General features: G+C 41.4%; 1 protein-coding gene across 1 annotated transcript in view; it reads left to right on the top strand.

Moving 5' to 3' along the window:
* Positions 1-15,161, top strand: part of LOC142960434 (homeobox protein PKNOX2-like) — a 43,189-nt gene that overhangs the window by 15,798 nt on the left and 12,230 nt on the right. The window contains exon 3 of the mRNA XM_076102274.1: positions 13,507-13,678. Within this exon, the coding sequence (XP_075958389.1) occupies positions 13,507-13,678 (172 nt within the window). The remainder of the gene's footprint in view (positions 1-13,506; positions 13,679-15,161) is intronic.

Raw genomic sequence — 15,161 nt, 5'->3', positions numbered from 1 at the left:
GTATACATCTGTTGTGGTCATGCCTGCTGTTGGGAGCTATGTTGTACAAACCACAGACTAGAATGAAGCCTCAGAGAAACTGAACCTCGAGTGAAGTTCAGGAACAAACATGAGAATGAAAAGAGGAGTTTGAAAAGTAAAATAAAGGAGACAGGATTTTGTCAGATAATGCCGGGGGTTCTTTGTGTGTGTGTGTGTGTGTGTGTGTGTGTGGGTGTGTGTGTGCACATGTGTACAGTATATGTGTGTGTGTGTAAAACATGTAGCCTGGGGAAGCGGGGGCCTTGTAGGGAGCAAACGCAGCAGGACTCCTCCACAAACTGGCTTCTAATATACATAGCTACAGCAGGCCTGGTTAGGCTGGCAAACAGTGGGGAGCCGAGAGTGTGAGAGACCTCCATCTCTCTCTCTCTCTCTAACACACACACACACACACACACACACACACACACGCATAAACACACCTTCAAACCCCACCCCCACCTCTGTCTGTTCCCCCTTGGTGGCCTGCTAGATTATTACTAAAGCAGGAAAACATGACTCATTCCGCAGACGTCTACGCTGCTTTGATTTGAGCTGGTTTTCATGCACAGCTCTGCATCTGCAGGTTTAACATTTTGTATTGCAGGAGAAAACCAGATACCAGCTTTAGATGATTCCTGCTGACATTGGAAGTTCATTGACTTTGTAAACAGTAGTGGGCCATTCAGTAGCTGTTGTGGAGCTTTTGATTGTATAACACAATGAAGTTGTTTTCTTTCGTGTATAATCACCTAAAAATAAGAAACCTTGTGTTTCCGTTAGCTTAAAATGAGAGGTTAATATCTCCATACAGAGCAGGTCCTCTTCACAGAGCCGGCCATGCTTCAGTAGCTCAGAGCAGACAAACCAAACACTGGCTCCACATCGGGACATTTGCGCTTTTGCACCAGCCACCATAGTTCTGCTCCATGCATGGCACAAGGGAGAAGTTTCAGTTGGTGCAATCTACAAACTCACCGCTAGATGTCGCCAAATACTACACACTGGCCTGCGTACGCATACAAGGAATTTGACTTTAGTTTCCACGTTGCTATCAATGTACACACATAGAATATACAAATAAACAACAAAATATAAAAAATAAAAACAAGGATAACAAAGTAGAACAGAGGTAAGCATAAATATTTAACTACTATGTCCAATATAAATATAAATATATATTCAAAAGTATATAAATGAACATAAAGAACAATGACAATGGATTTGAGGTATTAGTGCAGAATGGTGGTAATAGTGCAAACAGAGGTAATAGTGCAGGATGAATCTGTTCTGGTGTCTGCTGCTTTCAGCTTCTTTTCCATTAATATAAATGGAAAAAAACAACTGTTGCGGTTGATTCTTGGCCTTGTAACAGTATTAGATCAAAAGGTTTATTCACCTCCAGAAAAGTTATTACATTTGGTCAGCTTTCACTAATAACAATATGTTTTTAAATATTTCGATACCTTTCCACCTATAAGTCATGCTTTTAAAAGTGTGCTGCCATCTAATCAAACATGAAAATCCAGTGGTGCCTTATTTCCTCCTTCAGCCTCTGACTCACTGCCCATAAAGCAGATGCCACTAGAGCCGCCACGTCCCTCACCTTCATGTTTAAGTCATCACATTCCCTCGCTGGCCTATGATTCTCCATTTTGGGCTTTTTCGTTGGTGACCCAGCACGGTGCAGCGCTGGAGGGTGGGGACCGTGCTGACTCCACTCACTGGCCGTCCTGTAAATCGCTCTTTTATGGCCCTCATAATGATCCCCCAGCCGGCAATCTCCACTCCGTCGCACTGCAGATAGAACCTGCCGCTTCTGGCAGCCGACACGGGGGGGCTCAGGATTGTTGCAGGAGGTAGTGGGAGACTGGGAAGCACACATAACGTGACCATGCACTCACCCACACACACGTGGGCAGACACATGCAGCTACATTCCCGTTCATAAAAATGCATGCCTTTTCACGCCCCATCTACCTTAATCCCAACTTCCTGTGTAAAGGTCATAGAAAGTGCCGAAAGGTAGTGTTTTTACCTCAGTCCGAGATGTGCACAGTGGTACGTCTTCAAGGATAGACGTCGCCTCACGCAAACCCTGATTGCTTTGCTAGCTTTAGCCGGTAGCCGCAGAGCACCAATAAGCTAGAGCTCATACAGTAATTCCCACAGAGCACAGACACTAAAGTATGAAGCTAATATTAAAAAACATATGTCAAATTTCCTCAAGAAAGGAGGGAACAGCATTCAAGTCAAGATGTTTCTTCCTGACTTTATTGGTGTAAGTATCTCAATATCTAAATTAAAATGATTTTTTTAAAGAAATAAACATTTCTGATAACATCTTGCACTTTTGCTTTAATGGCTCCACATACCATGTTTAAGAAATGTTTGTTGCCACATCTATAAGTGAGTAAAGAAAGGGACTGGATTGCAGTAGCAAGCAAAACAAAATAAAGCAAATATAAAATATTCAATGCAAATGAGTCCACATCAAGCCTTTACAAAGCTGCTGTTGTCAAGATAAAATCCTCAGCATGTACGTTAACACGTTCACAGATTTCAAGAGCATTTCAGCTCAACAAAGTCTGCTGAACAAATGCACTCTGGGTTTAATGTACTCCACTGACTCTGAATGCTAATCAGACTCAGTGCCATTAAACAAGACATGCTTTATTTTTCAAACAACAAATTCAACAGCTTGGGTTTAGTGGAGAGGGTTGTTAACATACCAATCTGCAATTAGGATCAAATACAGATTCAAGTATCACTTGGTTCATTCTAAGATTTCAGATCATGTAAATGTCACATTAAATTACAATAGAAAATAACAATAAATAACATAGTACATTATAATAAAGCTTTACTCATACTGGACAGCTTTAAACATTTTCAGATTGATATTCAGTTATTGGGTGGCAAAAGAGAAAAGAAGGGGTACCATCATCCAACTGTTGGTGTATTTTACAGAGCAGCCTATCGACATTATGTGCCAGCTGCCACCACAAAAAATATAAAACTATTGATTTTCACTTCATAACAAGATTAATATATCAGTTATGAATACATTATAACAACAAACTGTTCTTGTTGTAGAAACATATCAATTAATCTTGTTACAGCACAAAACGTTGTGGTAATTAAACAAAATCAAAGTATCTCGTTAAAACAAGTATAACGTGATGAGTTTACGGAAGCCCGGAGCAGCAAGTGAGAAAACATTAAACTCTGGTGATCTATTTTTTATTTTTTTCCTTTAAGATTTTTAGGGGCCTTTTTGCTTTTATTTGATAGTCACCTGTAAGAACGCCATCATAAAAGCTTTCGATTTTTTTTCGAAGTAAAGCTCCTGGTAAAACTTTCTTTTTTTGCCACCTGTTTCATGTCTGACACAGGTGGCACCCGTTCCTAAGTCATAAACACAGGAGAGAAAGCAAATTAGATCAGACCAGAAAAGAAAATGAACACTAGACATTGTTCTCATTTTCCCCTCAGGACTTCCATAAATGTTGGTATGCTGCTGCAGCAAGAAAAAAGAATGGTGCTGTCAGTTCTGTCCTGTCAGTTCTTAAAGAGACATATTTCGATCGAGCATAAAACAATGATCTAAATGTGGCAGGATGGTTGTTTTTATACATTATGGCTGTTGCATTGTTTTAATGGCCTTTCCATAATTATTGTGTGTTTTGTTGAATCAGATTTGCGGTTGTCAACGTCCAGGCCTTGTCTCGGTAGAGGTCTCCTACCATCCTGCCAGTCCAGATGATATTAAAGACGCCCTGTCTCATTTTAAACATCCAATACAACTTCAATCAAGCTGTAAAAACAGTCACATGTTGTCTCTTTAGGCATCTACTGGACTTTTTACTGATTTTAACAATAAAAGCTTTCAAGAAGTTAGGATGATTAGGGAGATTTTTGTTGATTGATGAGGATGTGAACAAAGAAATGTTTCTTATTAAAAGAGAATCCTTTGGTACAAAAGTGTCAAACTCACCAGATGCAGACTGTTGGTATAGGTCTGCCATTAGCTGTGTATTTCCGCTGTCCGCGCTATCTATTCCAGAAGACATAGATCGCGCATCTTGTGCTCAGTGCCGCCCAACAGGCCAGAGTGTTTTTATGCCTCCACCCAAACAACAGTAGTGGCTGGAGGATTTATGTCTCCGGGCTGTCCGTCCGTCCAGTCACTTCTCATGAACTCTCAGGAATGCCTGGAGGGAATTCCTTTAAATTTGGCACAAAAGTCCACTTGAACCCAATAACTCATAAAACGAGAATTAATATGCTAGTTATGATAATTTCACACAAATGTCTAATAGGATAAAATTATGAAGTGAGGACATTTTGTGTTGTGATGTAACACTACTGGTTGTTGGAGGCATTCAACCACAAGTAATTCTTCCTTTCCCAATAGCAGAATGATGACGTGTGGAGCCAGACCTTTCCTTTGTGCTCTGGACTTAGGTTTGGTAGGCACATAATAATAATAATAATTAAAAAAATGTCATAATAACACGACAAATATTTTTGTTAAAACATGAAAAGGATCTTGTTGAAACAAGAACATCTTCTCAGCAACACGGCTAACTGTTTTGTTCAGTTGCATAATACTCTCTGTCTTTATATCTTTATCTGTGAACATTATTGTGTGTATTTATTTATCTGTGACGAATACTTAACATTTTCTTTGACATGTAAGACATTCTGCTATCATATGGATTGCCACCTTTAATTGCTGTATTTGCTGTATTTTTACCTTGGCTATTGGTATTTTTTTTCTGTCATGCACAGGCAGTAGAGTCTATATATTTACCAGACAATAAAGGGGTTGTGTATTCTGCAGCTCTACCCACAATGCCCCTGGGTCCTTAGGCCCTGCAGTGCCACATCTCCTTGACAGCATATATCTGTGATGCGTTCTTTCAGGCACTTCTATGTTTCTAGAGCAATACACGACCCAAACAAAGTGTCATTTTGTTGACTCTATCTGTCTGACATGTCTTAGTCGTCCTTGTTTGTAGATATTAACGGTCACAGAAAAAAGAGAAGGTTAAATGATCTCACCGCATTGGCAGAATGAACCACTACGTGATAACATCAAAATAACACAGAGACGGAATGTGAGAGTAAATAACTAGTCAAGGCACCGTCTTCAGCGCTGAGAGTCACCCTGTTTGCTCTGTTATAGTCCCCCCCCACCCCACCCCCCCCTCCTCCTCCCCCACCTGGATTCTTCTCCACCAGCAGACATTAAACAGACAAGGCAGAGGCTCTCCACTCAGCATGTGACCCTCCTGTTTAGTATTCCTGCCACGTCTGGCTGAGGGAGCAGCATTAAATTGGGATCAGGCAGATTAGAGTATAATATAGACGACTATTAAAGGCTGCAAATGAGAGCCATGGGTTAGAGCCTGAGCAGGGGCCCAGTCTGCCTCCATGTCAGTGCAGCCCCCTGCAACACACACACACACACACACACACACACACACACACACGCACGCACACACACACACACACACACACACACACACACACACACACACACACACACACACACACACACACACACACACACACACAAACACATGTCCACAGCAGTCTGACATAGAAATGTGAGAAAAATATGACTATGCGGCTACCAATATGTGGAAAATAGAATCTATATACATGCATTGTGCTCAGTTTATTTAACCTTTATGGATTGTTGTAGATTTATTGCTCATTCTTGCGACACCCTCCTCCACATTCACGTAAACCTTTTTTCCACCAACATTAGTACATGCAGGCTTTTAAATGATGGAAAACCTGATAAATATAGATATGAAAACGTTATGGCTGTTATTTGTTTTTTATATGTGATACTTCTCTTCTAGTCTCTCTTAAAACTCGATGTTGTGTCTTGGATGGAGACGGACAGACTTGAGATGACAAGGAAAGTGTCGGAAAAGGGGCTAAAATGAGCCTGTCTACCTGGGTGTCGCGTTTCCATCACTAACGATTAAACCTGGAGCAGTTAAATACTTCTCACTATTGCAGTAATTTGTCCCGGGAATGAGTGCTGATGGGAACCTTTCCCACCAAAGACAAAAAGCCAGATAATAGTGGGAGTTTGTGGGTTTCCTGTCCAGTGGGAAATTCACAGCTGGAAATGAACTACAGGTGTGAAAGTGACCCAAAGCCACTTGGACCTGGGACCCTTGTAGTCTGGTTCATTTGGTTTGGACAAAGGGGTAGAGAAATAATATTCTGGTTTAAGCTCTTTGTGGTCCCACTCACTTACTAGAAACAAACCTAAATCCAAAATCGAATTCCTGTGACTGCCAGCCAGTCGTGCAGCACTGTCTGAGCCATGTGTTTCTTTATCTGTTGGGATGTCACAAAGAGCTACCCAAGAAATGAGAAGCTGTAAAAATGAATAGTCAAGACATGATGTGAATGAATATAGATACTAATTAGATCACTTCCTTGACAGTGGACGTTCTGCCGATGTAGTCACAAGGTTACAAGGTTCATTTATTTTCATTGTACAACAGGGTTGCGTAACAAAATGCAGTTGCGGTCCAATTTTGCTACTTAAGAAAAACCAAACAGAACAAAGTACATTACATGGTGATTGGTGGAGAATGAGTCCCGCAGACACACAGTCCCAGCCAGAGGAAAGAAGCTGCTCTAAAGTCTCTTGGTACGGCAGCTGATGCAGCTGATACCTCTGTATCTCTTTCCAGACGGCAGCAGGGTGAACAAGTTGTGTCCGGGTAGGTTTTGTCTTCTAGTATCCTTTGTGCTCTTTGCAGGCTCTTCTTCTCACCAATAATCCTGATGTTCAGTAGATGGGGGATATTCTCGGCAGTTTTAATAACCCGCTGTAGAGCCCTCCTGTCCTGGGCCGTGCACATCCCGTCCCAGTTTGTAATGTTTCAGTCAGGATGCTTACTATTGCTCCTCTGTACACGTTGACAAGAAGTTGGCAAAATAATTTAGCCTTCTCAAGTTCCCTGAAGAAAAACAGCTGTTGAGCTTTCTTCACCAGGATGGAGATGTGTGAGGACCATGTCAGGTTGTTTGTGATGCTGATTCTAAGGAACTTAAAACTGTTCACCTGCTCCACCTCAGCTGCATTGATGTAGACAGGGCTGTGCCTCATTGCCTCCTTCTTTCTAAAATCAACAGTCAGCTCCTTGGTTTTACTGACTGAGCAGTAGGTTGTGTTCTGAGCACCACTCTGAAGGTTGTTGAAAGAAAAGAAAGAAAGAAAAGAAACCATTTTTATTGTCATATATACATACACAAAATGTGCCTTCTGCATTTGACCCATCCCTGTATATCGGAGCAGTGGGCTGCCAATGATAGGCAGCCGGGGGTTCAGTGTCTTGCTCAGGAACACTACGACACGTGACACATCCCAGTCGAGGATTGAACTGTTGACCCTGTGGTTACCAGACAACCCTCTTAATCCAGTGAGCCACAGTCGTCCCCTACGAGCTCTGACCTCCTCTCTATATAAAGTCTAATCATTTGTAATCCTGCCGACGATGTGTCACCTGCAAACAGAGTTCTTTTTATGTCCGGGGTCGCAGTTATAGGTGTACAGCGTGAACAGGGGGGGGCTGAGTACAGCCATGGGAGGCTCCAGTGTGGAGGTGTGGCTGCCAATCCAGACTGCCTGGGGTCTGTTTGTTAGGAAGTCCTATAACCAGTTGCAGAGTGAGGTACTCAAGTCACAACTGCTAAGTTTACCAATCAGTTTCATGGGGAGATTGTGTTAAATGCTGAGTTTTTCAAGATGAGCTAGGGCTGAGTGGAGAGCAGTGGAGACGGCATCTTCTGTGGATCGGTTGGCTCTGTATGCAAACTGGTGAAGGTCCAGGCTAGCTGGGATGCTGTTTATGATGAGCCACACTCTTAGCACTTTATCAGAGTGGGGGTGAGTGCCACAGGCCGTTGGTCATTTAGACTGGACACTGCAGACGTTTTAGGTACAGAAGCGATGGTGGCTGTCTTGAAGAACATGGGAACACTCTCCTGTGACAGTGATATGTTGAAAATGTCAGTGATGATCGTTAGATTTAGTAGTTTAGATTTTGCATGTTAAAGTCAAGCAGAGATTTGTTTTCGGCAGGTTGTTTTGTCTGGACCAGAGTTTGATTGGCAGATTTCCCACTGGCCTTAAGAAATTGAAACAAAAAGGCCTGAGTTCATTTGAATAAACCAAAGAGGTTAGGTGTGAAAGCACTCTGATATGGATCATCACAATAGATCAGATTATTTGATAGTTTAAATAATATGAAGAAACAGTCGTGGATATGCCTTTGAGCACAGAGCTGTGTTTGAATGACTTGTATCAAGATATGGATTATTAGTTCTCACGTTTTAAATGGTAAAAACATCACTAGTAAACTTTGCCTCCATTTTTGAACAATACAACTAAAGCCACTGGATGTAAAAATAATGGAATATGCCACTAGTAACCAGCTGAAAGGGGTTATATAATATACTGCAGAGAGTCATAATTATCATAATTAATTTGGCAGGGACATATTTTGGGTTTCCTTTCAGTCAAAGGTAGAACAAAGCACAGTGTGTGAGAGGATGGAAGAGACAGAGTGCAGAAAAAGAGGGATGCAATAGGAACATGCAGAGAACAGAGATCTAAAAAACCCAACTGTTACGTTATCCTTGTGGCGTCTAAGGGATGCGGGGAGTAATGGAGTAAAATTCCCGGGGAAAGAGAGAATGAGCAACTGATGAGGAGTATTTATTGCAAAAATGGTTTACACGGCAGCAAAAGAGAACTCGGCCGGGTCCTAAAGCTGAGAAGCAGTGTTTGTTCTGTCATGACCCTGGTCACTTGGTTGTAGACTGTGCAGCCTGGAGACGGAAGCAGCAGGAGGCAACTTCCGGACAGCAGCCACAGGGAGTTGGGTTAGTGAAGACGGTGACTCCCGTTGGCCAGGTTGCCGCTCCAAAAGAGCCTGATGAGTGTTTTAAACCCTTTATCTTAAAATAATTGGTGTCGCTCACAGGAGAGGCGGAGGACCAGCGCCCAGTGACGGACTACGCGACACTGGTGGGTCGCAGTCCTTTATTCTTGCCAGTGCTCTGCCTTTTACTGACGAGTCTGCCTGTGACGTGAGTACCGTGGTAAGAGGGATTGAAATGGGTTTCGTTCCCGCACCTCTCCACCGAGTACATGTGCAGACCAAATTAATAAGTGGTTTCTCCCCCGTGGCCATCCGCTCGCGTTTTCCCGTTGATGGGGTGGAGTTCATCATGGGAAACGATGTAGCGGGAGGTAAAGTGTTCCCTGACCCTGAAGTTGTGGATGTCCCCATACCTGATTCACTGTTGGCTTCTGTGCTAGTTCTCTCCCTGTTGGTGGGTCGGTGAACGGCACCTCAAAGGACCCAAAAGGTATAGCAACGTCCGCGACTGAGCCGGCGGTGGCCTTGCCATTGACCCGTAAGGCGCTCATCAGCGCCCAGAGAGACGATCCAGCCATGGCAAGGAGTTTCGCCGCAGTGGGTGAAGGCACTAGTGAGTGCAGTAATAAGCAGCCCTACCTAGTGGAATGCGGTGTGGTGATGCGGAAGTGGGTCGCAACAACGGGTAAGGCAGCAGTTAAATCAGTCAAGAGGACATTGGCAATAGGTCCCCTTCTGTGTGTTGTCTTGTGTGTTTTTTGTTGTTATAATGTAGAGACATGTATGATGTGGGTTGGTTGGGGCCAAACAGGTGTTTGGTCTTATGGGAGGGGGTGTTACGTGCAGGGCCACGGTGGATAAAAGGAGGGGAGCTCCAGGAGGACAATCCTTTGGGCCAAAACCGCAGTAGTGAAGCTGTGTGTGTGAGCGTGTGGATCAGCGTGTGTTCCAGCGTGTGTTTAAGCCGTGTGTGCTGTTTGTATATCGTCAAGTAGTGTCGCTTTCTTTTGATAAGAAAGTAGTTCTCTTTTGCTGCCGTGTAAGCAGCTAACCTTTTTGCAATAAATACTCCTTTGTTAACCCTCATCAGTTGCTCATTCTCTCTTTCCCCAGGAAATTAACATCGTTACTCCCCGCATCCCTTAGACGCCAAAAGGGGAACGTAACAACCGCGATGAAATAGTGGTGTCTGGGGCAAACATATTCATATATTCTCACTCAGTCTCCTTTCTAAGCTTGTGTTCTGTCACCATGGCCATTAGGGCAGCAGCTTTCCTCCAAGTGGAAATGCTCAATAATTTGGCTTGTACTACATTTAGCAGCACAGTATGGACCATTGCACAGTGTATCTGGGGGATCTTATGTGAGTGACATTCCCTATAAAAGGCAGATGGTAACAATGTAGGTGACACTGGGAAGCCTTGCGCTGTCACTGGACCATATCCTTCCCACTTAAAGATCTTTTTTTTATCTCTAGCTGAACCTTGTCGTATGTTCAGCATGTCCTTTAGGGAATGTCATATTAACAGTACAGCGAGGGAGGGAGAAGGGTTTTGGAGGGGAACTCCTAATATGTCTTGAATTATTTTCTCTTGGATTTTTCTATGCTATCAGTCTACTGACAGTCCATATGTCTTTGTATGGTGGAAAGACCAGACACCCAGGGCCGTGTTGTTGTGTTGGGAAGAAATATGTGTAAAATAAATCTGTTTATATGAAAGCAGGCTTAAATGTAAATACAAATGTTATATCATCATAATACTTTGTAACATAACCAGTTCAGTAAAGTAACACTAATTCAACTCTCAAAAGAGGAAATCACATTAAAGGGAGCACTGATGGAAACACAGGATTCTTTATCACACCAAGATACAATCCAAATGTGCAACATCCATTAAACCACACTGTTGGACTAGCTGTGTGGAAAATAATACAAATCTTACATAAACATTCTGGTAATTAATTATAACCTTTATCATGACACTTTTCCAAATCAAACACTTGAACCAGAATGCATTATTTTAGGTGTATCACCATCTGAACTCACAATAGAATATACAGATATCCATACAGGATACTATGAAACATAAAACAATGGTTAAGACCTACTCCACCTTCATTTAATAACTGGAAGTCATATGTAAACAGCATTCTAGAAATAGACAGAAATATACAATATAATCAGGAATCAAGAACAGGAATATATGCAACAATGGGTAGCACTTTATAATAACTACACACTATGAAGCATTAGTTAAGTATGAGTAAACACTTAATTCATCATTTATAAAGCATTGTTCCTACATTAATAATTCATTAGTATGCAGTTCATAACAACAGTTGTAAATGTTTTATTCTTGATTAATAAGCCCATCTATTATGTGTTTCATTATTGTGTTTTCATACTTGATGGATTCCCCATTTGTAAATGAAGTATTATATATTTTACAAACCAATTATTAAGGAGTTGTAGATGATTAATAAGATAATTTATAAAGTGTTAGTAAATGATTAATAACTTATTTAGATGTATATTATTCATCCATTTATATATATAATGGTTAGGGACTATGTTAATATATGCTTTATAAACGCATATTAATACTGCAATTCATGATTAATTCATGATTTATTAAGGTAGTTACTACTCGTTAGTAAAGTGTTTTATGTGACCTCATCTAAAGTGAGGACTATTTATGCCTTATAAAGCATGTATTAAGTATTTACTCATACTTAACTAATGCTTCATAGTGTGTAGTTATTATAAAGTGCTACCCAACGATGGAATAATGGATTAGATAGGATCATAAATGAACAATATTGAATGATTCAGCCTCATTCTTTTCCTGTGGTGTGTACATAAATGTTAGAATGGCATAATGTACACAACAACATACTAACTTTCATTTTATTCTGTACATTTATTTTCTTAATCTTTTCCTTTTTATTCTTATTCTTTTCTATATTTATTTATGTTTTCTAATTTACTATCATTTTTACTTTCTTACTGTAGAATATATGAACATTGTAGGAATATTATGTAAGTATCAACAACAAGAAGCAAATGTTAACTCTTCTTCTGCAATAAACTACAGAAAAAGGGGGAAATCGCATCTGTAGTGTCTGGAAAGCGTGAAAAGAAAAGAAGATGGAGATGCAGCTACAGAGCCGAGAGAATCAGTTGTAACTGAATGAGCAGACACCGATATCCTTCTGATTTAATGTCTTTCTGATGAACTGATCATCAGACCTGATGGACAGAGCGCGCCTCCAGCAGAGCTACTGAAAACATCAAATCATGCATTCTATTATATCAGGCTTTCAATCTTGAGCCCTGGCTTCAAAATTGTAGTTTTTATTATTTTCCACCAGATTGAGCCATTTTCTTGTGTTTTCCCTATGGGGCAAATCCATGCTATTTTCCTGGTTTCCTGCAGAAGCATGACAATGCATCAAAATCAATGTTGTTGCTAATCATTGAAATATTAAAGACAATTTAGTATACAGAATAAAAATTAAATTTGTGTGTGTTTTTTTCATAACAGTGGCCTTGTGTGAACATAACGTCATGAGAGGTCACTGGAGCAGGCTAGGGTGGGGCGGTGCCAGGGAAACTAACAAAAACAGACAAAATCAATCAGGTGGCCTAAACACCCACACCTGGGTGAGTGGTGAGGCCTTCTGGGAGCTGTGGTTGTTGCCTCGGTGGCCATCTTGTAGTGTGGCTGCTGCTCCTTAAAGGAGAAGTAGCACCCATCTACCACCTGGCCCTGTGTGATGCCACAATACTTGCACTGAAAGGGTTAGAATTCTGAAAATTAATATTTGGTAGCTATGATCAGGACTGATGTTGGCTGAAAGACTAAACTTTGAAGTGGAAAATAATGGATTCAAAATCAGTTTTTTTAGGACGCTGACATTGTTGTCCTCTAAGGACATCAGAACAACTCATTTAGAGTGAGGACTGAGTCTGACACTCACTGTCAAGGAAAATGTTACTTTTTTCAAAAGTCAAGTATTACAATGAAATGACACAGAGATGCATCAACATGCCATCTCTCACGGTCTCTGAATATGAACTTGGTGTGTGTGTGTGTGTGTGTGTGTGTGTGTGCAGGTTTGAGTCCTTAGCAAATTTCTGCTCAGGGTCCATGAAAAGCACTCAAGTGATATTTTGATGGGATTAGTATGGTATGGAAACAGGATGATGTCAAATGGCCACTCCACACATGCACAGTCGCACAGCTGGCCAGTTATTGTCAGCACAACCGCCATTGATTGAGAGTTCACACCACTTCTCTCGGACTGTGGAAAGGTTTTCTGCGAAATGTAGGACACCTCCAACTGAGATAAAACTAGTGGCTGCACCAATTTCATTAATTGCAACACACACAAAATGCCCCAAACTCCTAAAATACATGAATTACCGTCTAACTTGAACTGGAAATACAGTGAAATGAATATTTTCAATAGTTATGGCTTGATGATGACCAACATTTACTGCATGAAAGAAGTCCCTAGAAACTGACACACACTGTGCCCCTCCCTCTCTTCCTCCCCAGACATCCGTTGTTCCCCCTGCTGGCGTTGTTGTTTGAGAAATGCGAGCAGGCCACACAAGGATCTGAATGCATCACGTCAGCCAGCTTTGACGTGGACATTGAGAACTTTGTGCATCAGCAGGAGCGAGAACACAAGCCCTTCTTCAGTGAGGATCCAGAGCTGGACAACTTGGTAAGACAACTGCTATCCCATACCTGGTAATCAGTACCAACACGGAACGCTTCAGCCACTTTGATAACAGGAACACGTTGCATAGTTAGTTTAGGGAGCATGCTCAACTTAAATGTAGAATAAGAGAAAATAATAATGAAGATGTAGCAATAGCTGTTTGTCTGTTTCCAGCGTATCCCATCATTACTACTCCTAATCATTCCCTCCTTTTTCATGTAATCTTCCCCATCCTCCCCCTGCACTTCCCCTTGCACAACAGCTAGCAGTAATTACTAATTAAGAGAATGAGGATGCTGATCATATTCACTGAGAAAAGAGGGGGAGGAGTTGAAGCCAGAGACAAAGACAGACCAGAGAAGGAAAAAAAAATAATGTGCTCTCTTGCCATCACAGTACTCGGGTCTACAGGCCGACAAGTGCTGAACAGTCAATTAACCCTGCATCTGTGTGTTTTATGAGGCACTGGGTACGGGCATCCCTCCCAGAGGGCACTAACTCTTCCACAGGACAGTAACGTTACACTGGGCCTGACTGGCTGCGATGGACAAAGAGTTACTGGTCCCTTGATTAAGCGAGCGCAGTTTAATTAGCTGATTTATCTTCTCCTTGGCCAAGCACTTTTCTGTCCATTGTGTTGACCTTGAGTGGTAACTTTGAGGGAGTGCACTGCAGTGTGCTGCACAGTGCGGAGTGAAGAAGACCCCCCCTGCTGATGGTCAGTTAACCCAAGAAAATACAGAATTATTATTCCTGTTTAGAAAACAACAACAACACTTTACTACAAATAAACCCTCAAGATTCTAATCTTTTTATAGTTCCAAACAATATTCTAAATATATTCTTCGCCATTATGAGGAAATAAACCTGGGCCCATGCAGTTTCCTAGCAACACAACCAATGAAATGGTCTGTTAAATAGCAGACATCTGTCCATCAGTATCTAATATGGCTGAAGTTCCTCTCTGACCCCTGCTATTGCAATCATTTAATTCATTATTTTATGCGGGTAGAGCAATAATTCACTGTGGTGTGGGGAGATTTTCCTCAACATCTTCGGAAACATCGGTCTGTAACAGCTGTACTGAAACCTGCCTCATCTGCCTTCAGAGTTCCTTTGGAGCGCGTTTCAGTGAATAATTAACGGCCCGTGATGGTCTGAATGCTGTATTCAAGTCTTTATTTGCTTGCCATTTCGGCTATAGTTTTACTTTTTTTGCAGGCTAATTTTAAATAAATCCTTAAGCCCTGAGATGCAAGAGAAAAAAAGAAAATCTAAAAATCCATTTTGTAAATTGTTTCAGAAAAAGAAGAAAGCTTCAAACTGCTTTATTTTTCATCTGGGAGGACAGGTGAAAGAAAGTGGTTGTAGCAGGTGACTTTGTTTTGGTCAGGATCAAGCGTTTCTTGTTGTTACACTCATTGACCACCACTATCCCATGCTCTCAATGGTGAGGTGAGTTTTAATTTACATAACTTGTTAACAC

This window comes from Anarhichas minor, unplaced genomic scaffold (assembly GCF_050575085.1).
Source record: "Anarhichas minor isolate MPS153535 unplaced genomic scaffold, ASM5057508v1 ptg000027l, whole genome shotgun sequence".
Lineage (NCBI taxonomy): Eukaryota > Metazoa > Chordata > Actinopteri > Perciformes > Anarhichadidae > Anarhichas > Anarhichas minor.
This window is presented reverse-complemented; position numbering and strand designations above follow the sequence as displayed.